At 40.9% G+C, this 17,327-nt stretch overlaps 1 protein-coding gene across 3 annotated transcripts in view; it reads right to left on the bottom strand.

Annotated features, from left to right (window-relative positions):
* LOC116332300 (1-phosphatidylinositol 4,5-bisphosphate phosphodiesterase beta-1) overlaps positions 1-17,327 on the bottom strand; it is a 118,053-nt gene that overhangs the window by 82,889 nt on the left and 17,837 nt on the right. For all 3 annotated transcript variants that reach the window (XR_005608352.1, XM_031755214.2, XM_039598797.1), the window contains exon 3: positions 2,520-2,588. Coding sequence is in view for 2 of the 3 variants with exons in the window: in XM_031755214.2 (XP_031611074.1) it covers positions 2,520-2,588 (69 nt within the window). In the remaining variant the exon portion in view is untranslated. The remainder of the gene's footprint in view (positions 1-2,519; positions 2,589-17,327) is intronic.

The raw sequence follows: 17,327 nt of genomic DNA, 5'->3' as shown, positions 1-17,327 counted from the left end.
TCTAATCAGCCTAAATGATGATGGGGAGGACACATGCTAATTAGCATCAGCAGTCTGAGAATGGTATGACAAAGGACACTGTGCTTGTCTGGCTTTGTTATTCTACTAACTTCTTGTGCAGGATTTGTCTCAGTAGTTGTAAATGTGCACATTGTACAAATGATAGTGCGCTTTTCTCAGTTTGAATTTATTTATTTATTTGCTTTTTACAAAAAAAAAAATTATGTATGAATCATCATGAGTAGCTAAAGCCCATGGGCAGGGTGGCATAAATTCATCAGAGGTCAGACAAGCTGCCCACACAGACACCCGCACACACACACACTGCGACGAGCCAATGAACACAGCAACGTGCTCCAAATCTTAATGACAATCAGACAGAAATTCCAGTGCCGCTCAAAGGCAATACGAGGTAACTCGAGCTGGAGTAGAAACAAGGGCTCAAAAGAGGCGTGCAAAAAAACAGCCTTTCCATCTGTAGCCCATTTCAAGCAAGTCTGTTGACAATGATTGCATTTGAGACCGACAATGTTCATCTGAGACGCAGAACTCTCGAGCAGCACAATGAAAGCACTTCTGAAGCTTTTTACTGACGTGTCATCAGGAGCCCAGCATCTCATCTTGCCCTGGCGAGTGTGTTTGTTTGCTGCAGTTTGCATTAATGAATGAATGCTTCTAAGGGAGCTCTTGAGTGAGACCAGAATAAGCACCGCAAGCTTAAGAGAGCACAGAGCATAAAAATATCAAAACAACACAGTGAGCGTTGTGGGAGTTTTATGAGCGGAATGACCTGCAAGGTTAAAATTGAAAAGTTGACGGTAATATGAAATTCCTTTCACTTGTGCTTCTTCCTTATTTTGCCTCCTCGTGCGCAACCTTAGACAGAGAGCACTGACACATCACTATCAGTGGTCATAATGATTTTCTCTGTGTATCTACAGCACTCAGTTACCTCACAGCATAAATGACGGTGCTTCATATATCATATTTAGCTTTGTGGTAAATGCCTCCACATGTCTGCATATATTTATATTACAAAAATGCAGCTTATGAGCGTTTCTTTCCAGCTGAAGTTAGCGGTTCAGTGAGCCTCACGAAACCTTCATCGCTTTGACAGACGGTGAAAGAAGTGTGAAAGAGAGATGTGAAGGAGTTGAAGGAGAAATGCTGAAGAAGCAAGCCGTGACAAGCGCTGTCCACTTAAAGCAACTGCTGTCTGGTGTTATCTGTGTTTCCCACTGACATCTTCCGCTGACCTCACATCACGTCTCTGCCCTTCTTCCGTTCATCTCTTTCTTTCTCGCTTCTTTTTCACATTCTGCAGACTTTGCATTTTTTTTAAAAAAAACCTCCTGCCTTCCTCTTATGACTAGCTTCTTTATCCCATCTCCCTCTTTCTCTCCTCCCTTCCTCTCCCACCCCATCAACTCCTCAGACACTGTGTCTCACTGGTGCTCCCATTACATTGCCCAGGGTGCATCACCACTCCATCTCCCAGTAATGGATTTCCAATGCTTCGACCGTCTTACCTGTCATGTGGTCATGTCTCCTTGCTGGGTAGCATCACTCTGTAAGCTTTTTAGAAATGCATGAATACTCTCTGTGTTATTGTACTCGTTCTATCATCACTCACTCCCCAGACAGAGCAGCAAAGCATGACCCCACACCTCGCTTCTCCCGCTGCACAGAATCAAGCTGATGAAGCGTCTCATCACAAGACTGGCTGGATTCAAAAGCTATTTGAAGCTGAGCTATAATGCAGGGATGTATTGTAAAGCAGCACAGAAGGCACATCATTGTTTTAATCATCACTTGTTAGGTGGGAAATGAAGTGCAAGAACTTAATATGGCTTTTTTAACTGCACAACAATGTGCCAAATTCTGTGATAGTTTTGTGCCAGACTTTTAAAAAATGAATTTACAAATTCTTTGCTTATATTCAACGGCTTTCTCATTAGTTGCGAAATAGTCCATTTGGATACCAAATTAGGAAACCATCCACGCAATGTTACTGAGTTCAAATCACGTTTGTCAGTCTTGTCAGTGTCATCTGATCTTCACTTCCTTACCTTCATTTTCAAATCACTGTCAAAAACTAAATGTGTTCAGACTGCGAACGCATTCGATCAGTTACACACACACATACTGTATATACACACATAAATTAACAGTCACCTGAATGTAAGATCGGAAGTTTAAACAAGATAATTACAGTAATTACACCTCTGGCACTAAAGTACTGCCATATCTGCACATGCACGATTGCTCTATTGTTAAATATCAATCATTAGAAGAACCAGAACAAAGTTCAGCCCAATCCATAATAGAGTTTGTTAGATGGATGGAGACAGAGTGTGAATCATAGTCAGGTTCACACCCACACATGGCTTTCATTTCAGTGCAAAAATAAACTCTTCCAAAGCATATCATCAGCCAAGAAAGCACATTGGTCATTGTATTCCTAGAGTTTCCTTCACAGACAGTATGAGACACTGTGAATGTGTGAATTAGAGGCTTACCTTTGGCGTTTTCGCGCACTTTCCATTTCTGGCATCTTTTATGTATGCTATATCCAGAAGGTCTGTATCCTGTAACCAAGAAGAAGCACAGCGAAATCATCATAAATGTCAACCAATTTCAAATTTAAAGGCTTTAAAGGTTGTTTAGGACACATTTTATGCCCGCGGAAGGTACTTTGATTCAAGGTGATGGCACACATTTCAGAGACGCTTTCCATTTTACAACCTGCCACCTCTAAACAGTCACATGTGCTTAAGGACGCACATTAACCTCAATATGGGATGTCACCGGGGAGTCATTCAGTGTAGACAGATGCTGCCCTAATGACACTCTGCTCCACAAAAGTGTCTAATTAAAACAAAAGTGAAATGTTCCCATATTGACTGATGACCTGACTAAATGAGTACTAGCTCTTTACAAACATACACAAACACTCCAAATTGCTTTTGGAGTGTTTCCTCATGAAATCTGACACAGGATTGTCCAGAAATCAAAAAAAAAAATGGCTGAGTTATTTATTTATTCATTTTTACAGCAGAAAATGTCATCATAGGCATCATATTACTAGAAGATCTGCTGTCAAAGGGGAAAAAAAGGAGATAAGATGAAAAACTTCACACATACACAATATTCTGCTGCTGCATTGTGTTATGCCATAACACCACAGCTAAGCATGTCTAAGCTGCATGAATGGCATTCAGTAGGCAAAGAAACACAATAGTAGTACCCTGATGAATCAGCCCTGAATATCACCACAGCTGTTATTCTATCACTGTCAGTGTTAATCCAAACAAAACCTGAACCTGATTCATTATTAATCCAGCAGCGTCTCAACCCATGTCAGAGCTCCTTGTTTCATCAGATTTCAACATTTCACATCAAACTGCTTTAATCCAGAGGCAAAGCAGGACCGGATTTAAGGCAGGGGTGTGGAAAATTTAAATTTCTTTTAAATTTTTTTTTACTAAAACTGAAACCAAGTGATTCTGAAAAAATCCTGTTGACGAGCTCTCTGTCCAACTAGCAGGCCAACCATAGCAAAGGCATCTGATTGCAGTATGGACACACACCCACATATACAGCATGCATCTATCAACCTGTCTGCCTGTGCATCCGTGCAACCATCACTCCTTCAACAAGCTCTGTTTCATGCTTATTTGCAAAGCTTTAGCCCCTTAATCAGCCTGTAATGCATTTAGCAATGAGCAGACACAAGATGCAATAGCACAGAAGGCCTTTGGTGCCTTCCCTCAGTCACCACATCCCTTATCAGTCTGGATTATCACACCCTCAATCTCTCTGAGAGAGAGCCAGGACATGAGGTGGAAAATTAACCAGAGTGAACTGTGTGTCCACTCAGCATTATCTGGGGAGACAAAAGGCAACGGGGGCTTGACTCGATCTCCAGCCACAACACTGATATCTGACCATCTCAGATACTCAAAGCTTGGTGGAAAATTGCACCTGGCCAGTGTTCCTTGCCAAACACATACCCACCTTAAGTCCCCCCATGAGTATTTTGTATTTATATATATACTTGCTGCTATATGGGGACCACAGATTATTTTGTTTAAAGGCATATTTCACTCAGGCACAGCTGAGTAAGATAGCAATTAGATTAGCACCGCAAATCGTTAGCAGGCTAAATATTTAAATTTAAAAATATTGCCACAGTAGAAATTAAACTACTCTGTTTTACTGCAATCCACCAGGACAAGTTATTCCTTTTCTGCAGTGCACATAGCATCAATTAGGCGGTCTTTGCTTGCACAGAGAGAGCCTCTGAGTCAAAGGTTAACGCCCACATTGGGTCTGGAAATGCCTGCCTTTGAAGTCTCCTTAGAGCGCTGGCGCTCCACATGGGGGCCTGGTGGAACAGTGGGGCTTCAGGAAGTCGCTTGCTGATTCTCGCGGGGTACTTTTTGGTGCCCCTCTGGCTCCGCACAGTTAGCAGAGATCTAAGGTGGATAAGCGGCAAAGTGTTAACCTACAGTACAGAGACGACTCATTAAAAATAAACTGCCTGTACGGGCGACGAGCTGCTCGCGAAGACGAAACGTGTGTACATCTAAAAGCTTCAGTGGGCAGAGGCTCAGTCATTGTTCAGATGTAAATAAAATCTGATGCCAGTGACAGTTTATTAATAATGAGCTGGATTTATAACTGCAGATGCAGCACAGTTAGTTAATTAAAGCACTTTATTTCAGTTGAGCAGTCCAGCTATTACTTCTCCTGTTTAATGTCTCTCATTTATTTTCTATGACATATGTTCTTTATCTGTTCTTTTCTGTCATGTCTTAATTTATCACTCTCTGTCTCTCACTCTGTCTTTGCCTCTATTCTTTGCCTCGCTCCCCAACCTCACCGCTTTACTGCGAGTATCACAACAACGAGCACGGATCCAAAGCCTATTAAAATCCACGGCACGTCCAGGAACCAAGCAGGGCCAGCGGGAAAGAAACTACAGAAATTAATGAACATGCTTAACCTGCACTGGCCCCGGGCCCTGTTTTCTGTGCCTGTTTGTCTGTCTCTGCTGTGGAGCTACTGTTTACGCAGCAACACGCTGCCTTCCTTTTAAAATTAAACGCATACCAAGAAGTGAGCACTAATGGTGTTTTTTTGTTTTCAAATATGAAACTTTGTAGGAAATTCAAAATTCAGCTGGGACTCATTTTGTTGTCAAATGCTGCCGGCGTTTTGTATATGTAATATATACGCCATGTTTTCATGGGAAGACTTTTCACATGCGTGTGGAATGTGATACATTTCACTCAAGGCAAGACCAGGAAGAAAAGTCTGCTACAAAGTGCTTTGAATAAAACAGTCTTTTTTTTGAATATCTACAAAGGGGCTGGCAGAGTCAGACCAGGGTGGGTGGTTGTATAACAAAGTAACAAAGCCTTCTGTTGCCCTTTGAAGCAACGCGTTTTCCCAGCTTGACTGGTACAAGCAAACGGAGAGACGTGCTGATGAGAAGAAAAAAAAGGAAGAAAGGTTAAGGAAACATGGGATAGAAGGCAGACACTGAGACAAGGATAAGTGGAAGTGGGGAGACTGACAGCCACAGCTCATTTACCGACAGCATGCGTGATAGCCTCCAGGGTTCAAAATGGATGTGCACTCCACAGGGCTCAGGGCCTCTGCTGAGCAACGGAGACAAGGAGCAAAAGGAGTGAGGGCAGGAGGGAGTGACAGATGAATACACTCAGATCAAATTAAGGAGCTGGACTGTTCTGTACCAGGACCAGTCAGTGTGGGAAAAGCATACAAGACAGTCACACTTGCTGCTGTTCTGAATCCCATATTTAATCTGCTTTACAATAACAGCAATACATGTAAAACTGTTCATTTCTATCTATTTAACAATTAAGCAAATCAAAAAGAGTTAAAAGAGACCATCAGTCTACTAACGAGCACTTGATAGTTAATTCATCTTGTCATGTTTTGTCTATTTCACTGCATGTGCATGTCTTGAAACAAGCTGCCACCCAGTCAGATTTGGTTTGTTTCGTGAACTGCTGACTAGCTCAGTCTAGGTGAAATAAGGTCACACAGGCTGCATAACAAGTCAGGGCAGTCCCTAACCCATCTATGCCATCTCTTGGACTGAAATAAGCTTTTGCAAATGCAATACCACGGCTGTGTCCGGACATGTCAATAAAATACACATGCACATATAAGAATGTGCAAGAAAAACATAATGAATTTTAACACTGTGCAGAGCTATAGAGCCTTTGCAGAACCAATTACACTGCTGCAATCGCTATATAGTGTTGTCTGAGTGTTTGAAGGCCCACTGACTTGAGGTCAAAGGATTCTCGGCACAGATGTGAAAAACAGAGCTATTACCCAAAAGGAACAAAACACACTAAAGCTCTGCAGGTGCTGAGCCTGTCCCTGTAAGTGGCCCTCCAATGACTCTCGGCTGGCAGGAAACACATACTGTTACGAGGGAAAATGGCTCGTGGAGAGCTCAGCTTGAACTTGGTTGAGAGTGGCATCCACTTTGCTGCTCTACTCTTGGGTTCCTATAGTGCAGTTCTAACAACCCAACAGTGATAAAGTCACAAACCTCCTCACCTGAAGTGGCTGACTAGAGAGAGAGAGAGGAAGCTGCAAGCAAGCAGACTGAAGAGCTGAGGGCTTGAAAACAGTATGTTTTAGTAGGTTTTGCATGAAAATTTGCATTCAGGCAAAACGGAAAACAGAACTAGCTTTCAGCACTCTAAGAAGGCTTAGTATTTACAACTCACAGGATAATTGAAATAATTCCATGGATTAAATGATTTGTTAGGCAGTATAAAGAAAAGCGTGACAGCAAACACAGGAGAGACATCAGGTATGGCATGCGGCAAAGGCCTTGAGCGGAACTGCACTCCGCCTGAGGGCATATTTAAACTGAGCAACTAATTCACTCTGCTTTTCATCTATCTATCATGTCCCCTCCCTCCGAAGTCCGGCCTTCACTCTCTTCATCTGCAATTAAAAGATAAATAAATAAATCCTGGAAATATAAATCTATGGTCTGCCAACTACTTTCTATTTAGAATTTTTAAGTTAAATAAACCTAAACCCACCTCTCACCGCTCATTTTTCCTCAAGCTCTTAGTGCCCACAAAGGTAAAAATCTGTATAAATGTGAAAAAAAAAACTTAAGTCTGCACTGTAGATCTGAACAAACTGGTTTTAAATATGCATGAGTTCAGGAAAGTCATAAATCCACTTTTCATGTGGAATTAAATGGACTCGTCCAGTATCCGCACATAGTACTGTTTCTCTAACCTCTAGCACGGCACAAATTTGCATTTTCCAAAGGGCACAGTCCTCTATCTCAGAGAACAGACATATGTGGGTCCTGAGATTTCATGCAGGCATTTCTGCTAGCAGAAATGGCAACCTGTCACAAGAATGGCTAGGGAAAAAAATGAGACTGACACACTCCCATGAAGTCTAAAGCATTTTATTGTAGTGGCATATAATGTTCTTTTATTATAAAAGTCACTTTTTGTTCTATTTTTTTTATCTTTCCACTCTTCTTGCAACAAATTAAATCATGCCCGTTCAAACACCTGGCTTTCTAGATTTGATATCAAATGATAGGTTGAAAAAGAATACGTGGACAACAGATCGTATTTCAGGGCTTCTAGTGTAAATGACAGCTATCTGAAAAAAGCTTCTATCCACCCATCCACTGGTCATTGTTTACAGAGTGCATGTTAATATAAGCAAATATTAATGAGAAAACACCCGAGGGCACTTTTTTTGTTTTTGGTCCGAATGGATTGTTTACTTACATCCAGCCAAAGAGTCAACGGTACTCAAATTACAAGCAAAAGACATATTACTGTTCCGACACATTCAGAATCTAAAGCCTGTTCATTCAGCCTGTGCATGTTTTTATGTCTTGAAATGATTGCTTTCCCTTTACAAGACAAAAGACACTTCAGAGGTGACATGAAATGAGAACAAAGAGACGAGGACAGGACATGCAAAAATGGGGGGACTGTGATTCCAGCATCATAAATTCACACACACACACACACACACACACACACACACACACACACACACACACACACACACACACACACACACACACACACACACACACACACAGTCTATAGTCCTTTTGTATTCCTTTCTTCTAAAAGGAAATTGATGGCTGAACAGGCATAAAGAATTTTGTTCACACTTACCAGCATCTAGCCACCCACTGTAGGTTCTGATTAAGCCATTCTTGCTTATGTATTTAATTATTTTCCTTTGTCTGATTTGTGTATTGAAGTAATGCTTTGGAGCTAGAACGTGTTCTGTTTTATTAATTTCCTACTTTGTTTGACTTCTCTTTCTCATCTTGTCACATTGTATTTGAAATTTTGTCAAAAAAAGCACTTAAAAGAGTTTACATACAAACCAAACAGGACAGCAACTCGGAAAAGACATATCCAGAAGTGAATGTAGTGTGCATAATGTGTGTCTATATACACACACCCACACACACATATCTAAAAATAAATAAATAAACAAGGGGGGGAGAGGTAACCAAGCATATCTAATGAGAAGATGAACAAATCTTGGTAGAGCAGGTTATTATTTTGACTTCTTAAGTTCTGAATCGCTCCCAGACCCGATCAGAGAGAGACGGTCCACAACATGGCAATCACCAAAAACAGTAGCCCCCAGACCCTGAGGAGGGAGTCTGTTTATCAGGTGACCATTGGTTAATTCATTCTTATTTTAATTTGCTTGTTTATTTATTCATTTATTAAGCGTTATTTATCAAGTTGACCTGCCAAAAGTGCCTATCCTCCTCTAAGGAACTTAATAGCTCGGTCTGGGTTCTAATCAAGGTCTGCCAATTTAATAGGGCAGAATAACAAGGATTAAAAGAAAAAAGCCAAAACAACAACAAAAACAACAACAAACAACTTAATATTGCTCTCAGAACACCCCTGACCTCAGTCAAGCACTTTTGGACCCAGATCACTGAACAGCTTTCTTACTTGCTGAACTGCCACATCCCACTATCTCCACAACTGAGCATCCTAGATCAGCGGTCCCCAACCCCCGGACCACAGACCGGTACCGGCCCGTGAGTTGTTTGGTACCCGGCTGTGAGAGTTGAGGCTTGGGTGTGAAATTTATGGTTTTCAGGGTTTTTAGCGTTATTTTTTAATCGTTTTTATCGTTAACATGGTTCCCTAAACCGGTCTGTGGCTCCGTAGATGTTTGGGGACCGCTGTCCTAGATGACTTGTCATCTTTTCATCTACATGTTCCCAATGCCAGTGTTCTTCTTACAGCCCTAACTATGGCCAAAAGGTCATATTTTTAAACTGGAAATAAAAAATAGGATAAACATTGTCCAATGCAATGTATGTTTGTGTACTGGTATGAACACAGGTGCGTATAATATTCCAAGCCCTCAACTAATCTACATATTATTATTATGATTATTATTATGGATATATAGAATAGAATAGTCCTTTATTGTCCTTGTACATGTACAGCGAAAATGTGTATGTAAGTGTATATATTTTGCCTTATATATGAGGGTATATGTATTTATATAGGTATGTTTGTATATTACTAAAAAAGCACTTTTTTATTCCTAAAGCTCTTTTAAAACATGTAGGTAGACTTTGGTAAAAAAGCAGGCCACATCTTGGGGACAATGTGGAAACAAGCTGAAAAGATTGAAGATAGAGCGTCTTTCAGAATGTGGGATGCTCAAGTTGAAATTAAATTATACAATTATGGTCAAGTGAAAAATAGAATTTTAAATGTCATTTCTAGCAGGCTGATAAAGTACAAGTAGAACCTGTTCATTTTTTTGGGTCAGATAGATGGAAAGAGGAGACAGGGATTAGAGGTCAGATGGAACGATGGGGGAAAAAAATAAATGCTTGCGAGAAAAGAGCGAGGGAGGAGCGGCTATGTGGGCAACAACAGAGACGTATGGCTGCGGCTGATAGTGGCTATCAGCAGCCGACATGCTCCACAAAACAACCATTGCAGAGATAAAGGCAGCAGGAGGTTTTGTGCTATAGATCAGCGCACATATTCAACCTCACACGCGTCAAATGATGCGCACAAACGTAACACTATAGGCATTAACACATAAGCTTGTACATACTGTATGCATGCACCAGCTCTAGCTTATCTCTGTCATCAATCTGCAGCATCTGCAGCGTTCAGTCATTGCGAACACTCGGGGTATTAATGTGAACAGCTCTTCGGCTCATACTGGTCACCAATTTCCTGGGAGCGTGCTCAGCCAACCAAATTCTGGGCACACACTCACATACGCAGACGGATGGAGTGCAGTGAGGGGTACTGGAGGGAGTTAAGTCCTCTCAGACAGATGCAGAACAGACTAGCATAACAAAGAAAGCAAAGCCGCTTCTCTCATCTGTCCATCATACCCTGTTGTTCTCTTATCTTAGTTATCATTCCAGTTGGATTTTTGCTGCATCCCCCACCACCCCCCGATTCCCTTGCTTAGTCTGTCTTCTCTTGTCCAGCTCTGCGGCGCTGTCTTGGACAAGTGCCTTTCCTTTTCACTCACCTCACCTTGGAAATCTGCCTCACTGGGTCTTCCCTCCTCCCCCCCCCTTGCCTCCCTTTTGTCTGCTTGGATCTTAACAGCAGTTGTCATGTCTATGGATGACTGTTCACATCTTGTCATGTCTGAAACCCCACTGACACACACATGCTAACACACCACCCACCTCTCTCATCCACCATATTTTTCTATCCTTGCCCCTCTGCGCCATTTAATTCTTCTCTTTTATGTGTCTGGCATCCTCCAGGCAAACTCTGGATGGCTCTTATCTGTTGCAATTGAACATCTGAGATCCCCCCTGGAGCAGAGAGCGCCGGGATGCATAAATGCACGCACACACATACAGTGCACGCACACAAAGACACAGACAAATACATCAAATCCCCAGAAAGGATCAATTAAGGTAATTAAAGTGCAGATAAGGCACAAACACAGACACTGAAGTATACCTGCACGTGCAGACTAAGACAGACACACACTACATTATACTTGTACAACTACAAAATGCTTGTCAATGTCTCAAGTTTCTTTCTGTTCAGTTCAATATAAAGTCTCCTCTGGGCATCTGTGCAGTAAAACCTCACATCCTTCTTCTGTCTGAATATTCAGTCCACTATGGGTCTGCAGGTTATAACGCTAACACAAATGAAATTCTGGCATTCTGAAAATGAGTAAAAGGTACATTCAACCTCGAGTCTATGGACTGAGAGACTGTGTCTGTGTGTGCTTGTGCAGGGTTTCTTCAGTGAAGTTCTTTGAGAATCAACGCCGCTGGCACACAGAACACAGTTCTGGCCTTCATCTTTCACATCAACTCATTTGGACACCTCTTAAGTGCAAACCATAGCCCCTTTGAAGTCAGGACAAAGCAGGCGGGTAAGAGAAATGCATTTCTCACTTTCTTTCTGCAGGCAAACCTTTCTGTCTTTGCCTCTGCTTCTCCAAGATCCTTTCTTGAGCAATCTGCAGTTATCTTTTCTTTCCTGCCACACATGCTTTTTGGTCAAACTTGAGCAAAAAAAACTACAAGTAAATGCTAACTACTAAAAGAGCCACTGGGTTTTCATGGAGAACTATAAAGTTTCCTTAATATGATTTACTCTTAGACCCATGAACCTGATTTTAGTTTAGCTAGTTTTACATGTTAGCAAGCTAACATGGTTGAGACTGATGGGAATGCTGGAGTTCTGCCTATATTTGATCACAAACCAAAATCCTGGGCAAACTGAAATATTAGCTAGATTGTGGAATCGCTCAGCTTAATAAGATTGATCGTCTGGGGGCCACAAAGGTCTCTACCAATCCATCACACAGCTATCAATAACTGTCAAGTAGAAAACTGTGCAATCTCAGCATGGTGACGGTATAGGAGTTGAAGCATTACCAAAGTCAGGAGGCTTCATGTTGAAGGCCATTAATAAGTGTACAGTAGCCTATTTAACTTCAGTCCATCCAATACTGACCTCGGCAGTGTACAGCCCCTGGGGCACATCCGGCATCTACGTTGTCCCAGTGGGAGGTCAATGGGAAATTAGTATTCAAACGTAAATAAGTATACATCATCCAGTTTGATCAATTCCCCATCAGTGAATGGCTTACTGATTTTTAAGATTTTGTGTGAAATAACAATATAACTTTGTTGCTTTTATTTTTAAATCCACTGCTATTTTTTTTTATTTATGTGCATAAAGACTGAAAATATGGTTTGTAATTGAGTTTTTAACAGGACTTCAAAGTATTTATTTACTGAAGTCAATGTAAAGCCTGCTGCTTAGTTTGTGGAGAGCAGATTACTGTCCCACTATGAGACATCGGAACCTTTGCAAAAGCAACAAGGACTTTTTACTTTAGACACAGAGGGATGGAACAGTCAAAACCAGCTTTGTGATTTCCCACAAAATCACAAAAAGAGTAAGCCGTTCTCTGGTGGGGAGTTTATCAAAGAGTGTTTGGAGGATTCTGCTGTGCTAATATACCCTGAGAACAAAGATGTATTTGAGAACGTGCCCTCTCCAGGTGAACTGTAACAAGAGAGATCGATTTGGAGGTTCAGCTGAAAAACCAAGAAGACATTTCTGACTTTTTCTTTGTGACTCTGGATGAGAGCTGTGATGTCTGTGACATAGACCAGTTACTCGTCTTTTGTCTGCGGGATAATGAAAGAGGAGCTGACAGCAATGCGCTCAGTCAAATGACAGAGTGGAGTCACTGCAAGCTTGGATAAGCTGGGGCTAAAATGGGAACAAAACAGGACTATTGATTGAATATGGATAAAATATTGGTGTTTTTACTATTCCTACTTCACATTTTCATTGTCTAATTGTAACATCTACTCTTGCCAAAAGCAGCTTATAAAGAAATAAAATATTGAGCAAAATTAAGTTTAGCTTACTGGTGTGGTCTTGAAAAACAGCCCCAGTTTCTTAGTTGCTCATCTCTGATCTAACATGACATTTCAGTCTAGACCAAACGGACTGTCCAACAGACAGAAAGGCGTTGCCTTCCTTTGAGTCTCTCGCCTGCACGGTAAAAATCTAAACTGTTCTTTTTGGTGGGAAAACTATTAATTACCAACAGAAACATGTGCCAGATTCTTGATTTATACTTTAACATATTAAAATATATTATATTGTGGTTCATGCAAGGTGGTCTGCGATTGGCTGCTACAGCCAGAAGGCTTAGTGGCAGGTAAATTGGCGTACTGTAGGAACCTGTTCCTGTGTAACCTGCTCCTAGCTAGGATTTGGGATACAGACTCCCTCTCTACTTTTAAGATTAGGCTTAAAACTTTCCTTTTTGATAAAACCTTTATTTAGGGCTGGATCATGTGACTCTGAAATATTCCTATGTAATGCTGCAATAGGCTCAGGCCGCTAAGGGATTTCTGAGAGTGCACTTAACATTACTTCTCCACTTTTCATTCCCCATAAGCCCCTACTGCATGTCCTCAACTGTTGTCTTTTCTTTCCTGTAGTGTGTGTTTTGTCCTCGGTCTTTCTATGCTCTCTTTCTTTTCTCTTATCTCCTCCGCTACTCCTAACCAGTCTACCAACAGTACATGGCTGCCCCCTCCTGAGCCTGGTTCTGCTGGAGATTTCTTCCTGTTAAAAGGCAGTTCTTCCTTCCCACTGTCACCAAGTGCTCGCTCATAGGGGACCATCTGATTGTTGGGGTTTTCTGTCTAATACTGTCTAATAACTTTACATTAAAATATAAACCAACTTGACGTGACTGTTGCTGTGAATTGTTGCTACATCAATAAAAATGAATGAAAATGAACTGCACCGAACAAAACAAGTCGCACCTGTGTCATGATACAGGCTTTCCTGTGCCTTTACGTGATAACTTTCACAAAAACGTTTCTTTAACTTCTAAACTTTCTTTCATCACTCAGAATGAAAGAGTCCTGTTTAACTCAAATATCCATAGTGACATCATCTTCAGTTTAACTGTGCCTTAATAATAAAGACAGTATTTCTAACGTACATAACATTTTAATCAGTCAACAAATGAGTCTACCCTGTCAGCCCTGCCTATGCATCAGGCCCCATTGTCAGCCCACTGCTAAAGTGCCGTTTTATCCCCTTTCCTGTCAGAGAAACCACAGGCAATTATGTGTGTTTGTCAACAGGTCCTTATACTGTTGGATACAAATAACAGAGCAAAGCCACAGATGCAAACAGATAATCATCAGTGGAACACAATGAGGCTGGAAAGAGGAGAAAATCTGCCCGAAAGGCTTTACCGCCACCCTGACTTCAGCTGTCTGCTAATGTACTGCTGAAAACTAATTCTCCCTGTCCCTCTCCTCTTCTCTTCTAATGAGCCAGGTGTTGTTTCTCTCCCTTCTGCCATGTCACTCTCTCGAGGAAGCCCTTCAGAGAGGAGCTGGTATTTTAAGTATGGAAGACTGCTGCGCTTCTTTTCTTAACCCAGAGCACCTAGAAGCTGTTTAAATTTGATACCTTCATATCATTTCACCAAATTGAATTGGCTTTAGTGGGGAAAGAAAGGCGAGTGACCCACATTTGTGACACACTTAGTTACTCGAGCGGAAATGGAACAGCGCGAGCAAAAGGGGGGGAGTCCGTGAAAATTTTAGGGATGGACGACGAAGTGATTGTTTGACAGAAAACATTCAAAATTCACTCTATTTTAAGAAAAACCAAGGTGATATTTGCACCGTAACCAATAAATAACAGTGTGATAGTGGATAATAGGAATAGGAACTACACAAGTCGCAGCGGGTTACGGATTGGTTTAATGTGTTCTCTTGAGGTACATATTGTTCTTTTGTACTTTATTTGGCTTTGACAAGCTTATTTTTCTCCTAACTTTGATTCTGTTTGGAAATTTGTCTATGTAGAGATGTTAATAATGTGCAATAAAGGCCAAAATTAGTCCCTCAGTGTGCTAGTAATAAGCTTTCTGGCACGAACATTTGGAAATGAAGAGACAGAAGCTAGATAATTGCTACAAAGTACAAAGGATTTCAGCTTAAAATGAAAAACAGCAGGGTAGCATGAAAACCCAGAACCCCCTAGCTGGTGTGAATTAGAGCTCTCTTAAACATCACAAGCTCATCTAATGCAATGAATGCAATTAGTTTCAATCAATAATACAAAGAAAAATCTATTTAAGGGGTGCAGATCTAAAGATTCGAGGCTTCTGAGAGTAAACGCAAGACATGCAGCCCTTCCTCAACATGCTTGTAAATGATTACTGACAAAAACAAAAAACAAACTCTTTGCTGTCTGTGATTATCTGTACTTACCATGCCAGCGAACACTCTACATCTGTATCTTAGAAATGGAGTTAAAACTGATTCTTTCCACTTATCCACTTAAGCAACTGGTCATTATGTGCAGGAAGCACTGGAAGTTGTTTGAAAGCAAAAAGCATATAATTGCCTCATTAACAAATGGGACATGAGTGTAAGCCATCCGTTGCCCCCGATTCTTGTAGCAAAATGCACTTTATTAAGGCCTTTCAGTGAAATATTAGTTAAGAGAGAGGAGGACAGAAGGAGGGAAGCGGGGAAAAGGAGAGAAAAAAACTCTATTACAAATTGCTTATGTGCAGCGTTAGACGTAAGAAGCTATGAGATCTGCACTGAGGATAAAGTGAATCTTGAAGGGCACGACATCTACATTAAATCTTCGTGCGAGTTAGATTCAGATTGCGCCATTAAACAATCTACATTTCCTGTGTTCGGAAAGAAAGCACAATGACAGAAGCAAACAGTTTTGAGTAACTCTTTGCACTAAGAGGACTCAAATTATCATACATTTATAGACATGATGTCAAGCGATTAATTGATGTAAAACCTCACAAACTTCATGCGTGCCTTTATGCAAGAACAACACATTAATTAATGAAACAAGTCAGGTTTTTTTTTGTCATCACGATTCCTGAGTTATTAATAATCCTCCCCCTTACAGTCACGTCTACAGTTTATCGGATGGGCAAACAAACTGAATGTTTGAATGTGTATTTTATGAAATTCAAATTGCAAATCTGAAAATGTTAAATAATTAATGGTTTTTCACACATAAATGCACGTTTGAATTCGTGATAATGCTACAAGGTAGAGAGGGGTTTTGTCCTTTGACAGTATTTTCTCTCAATTTTAACATCTGATAATGAATTTAGCTTTAAGATTAAGTAGTTGAGTGCCTTTAACAAATCGCGAGGTAGGATACACCTTAGAGAAGTCATCAGGCTGCGACAGGGCTAACACAGAGAGACAGAAAGCCACTAACACTCACATTCACACATACAGTCAATTTAGAATCATGGTTATAGACTTATACTGAAATAGTTTTATGACAGCTTTTACATTTATTCTTTGAACAAGCCACAAAAGAGCAGTAACAATAGGTATTCTACTAATGACTCTTCCACTAAGGCTTTGCCTTTTCGCCAATCTTACAACAATCTTCAGAGGTAGAATGCACTCATTTAAAATGTGCAGATCGTTATTCTTTTAATTTAAGGTCTCCTCCTTTTGGTCTCTGTATCAGCGCAGATGAAAAGAGAAGATCAAGAGAATAGGAGAACATCATTTCCAGACAAACGTCTGATCCAAACGGCGCTGTCAGAAACCAAAATTTGAAAGGAGCAAAGTTAAATGGTTGGCAGAAAAAGGTTTTATTCTCACTATTTCAAGCTTTTGGCTTGAAAAGAATGAAAGACCCATACAGTGATTATTTTTGTTACGTTAACACGACAACAAACCGATGGGCAACATGAGGCCGTGCTCTGCTCTATTTAGGATCTCCCGTCGAAGCACGGGATGAAAACAGGAAGGAAATGTGTTCTCTTACTGAGAGCTTGTCTACAGTGGGACTTCAAAGTCTATTGGCTGAATGCCTTTATTTGAAAGGGCTCCCTGAGGAAAGCAGCCACCTGGCTTGGAACACTGATGGCAGTCATATCACAGCAGCAGGGGGGTTTTGAGTACTTTGCAGTATCAAAAAACAAGCTGCATGGATTGGATTGTCATGGCAACTGGGCTGGGTTAGTGTTTGAAGTGGAAGGAAGAGAAACACAGAAGAAAAAGGAAAGAGAGAGAGAGAGAGAGAGTTAGTGTGTCTCTACAATTACAGGCCTCACGAGTGTAAAATGTCGCTTTATTAGAAGTAACAGTGTAATATCTAACCTATAGGTTCTCGGATGTGAGTGATTCAGCGTAATTAAACCCATCATGGTCAGCTATCGAGAAATTTAAGTCATCCCTT

This window comes from Oreochromis aureus, linkage group 15, assembly GCF_013358895.1.
Source record: "Oreochromis aureus strain Israel breed Guangdong linkage group 15, ZZ_aureus, whole genome shotgun sequence".
Classification (NCBI taxonomy): Eukaryota; Metazoa; Chordata; class Actinopteri; order Cichliformes; family Cichlidae; genus Oreochromis; species Oreochromis aureus.
The sequence above is the reverse complement of the archived record's forward strand: the minus strand, read 5'-3'. Positions and strand labels throughout refer to the sequence as shown.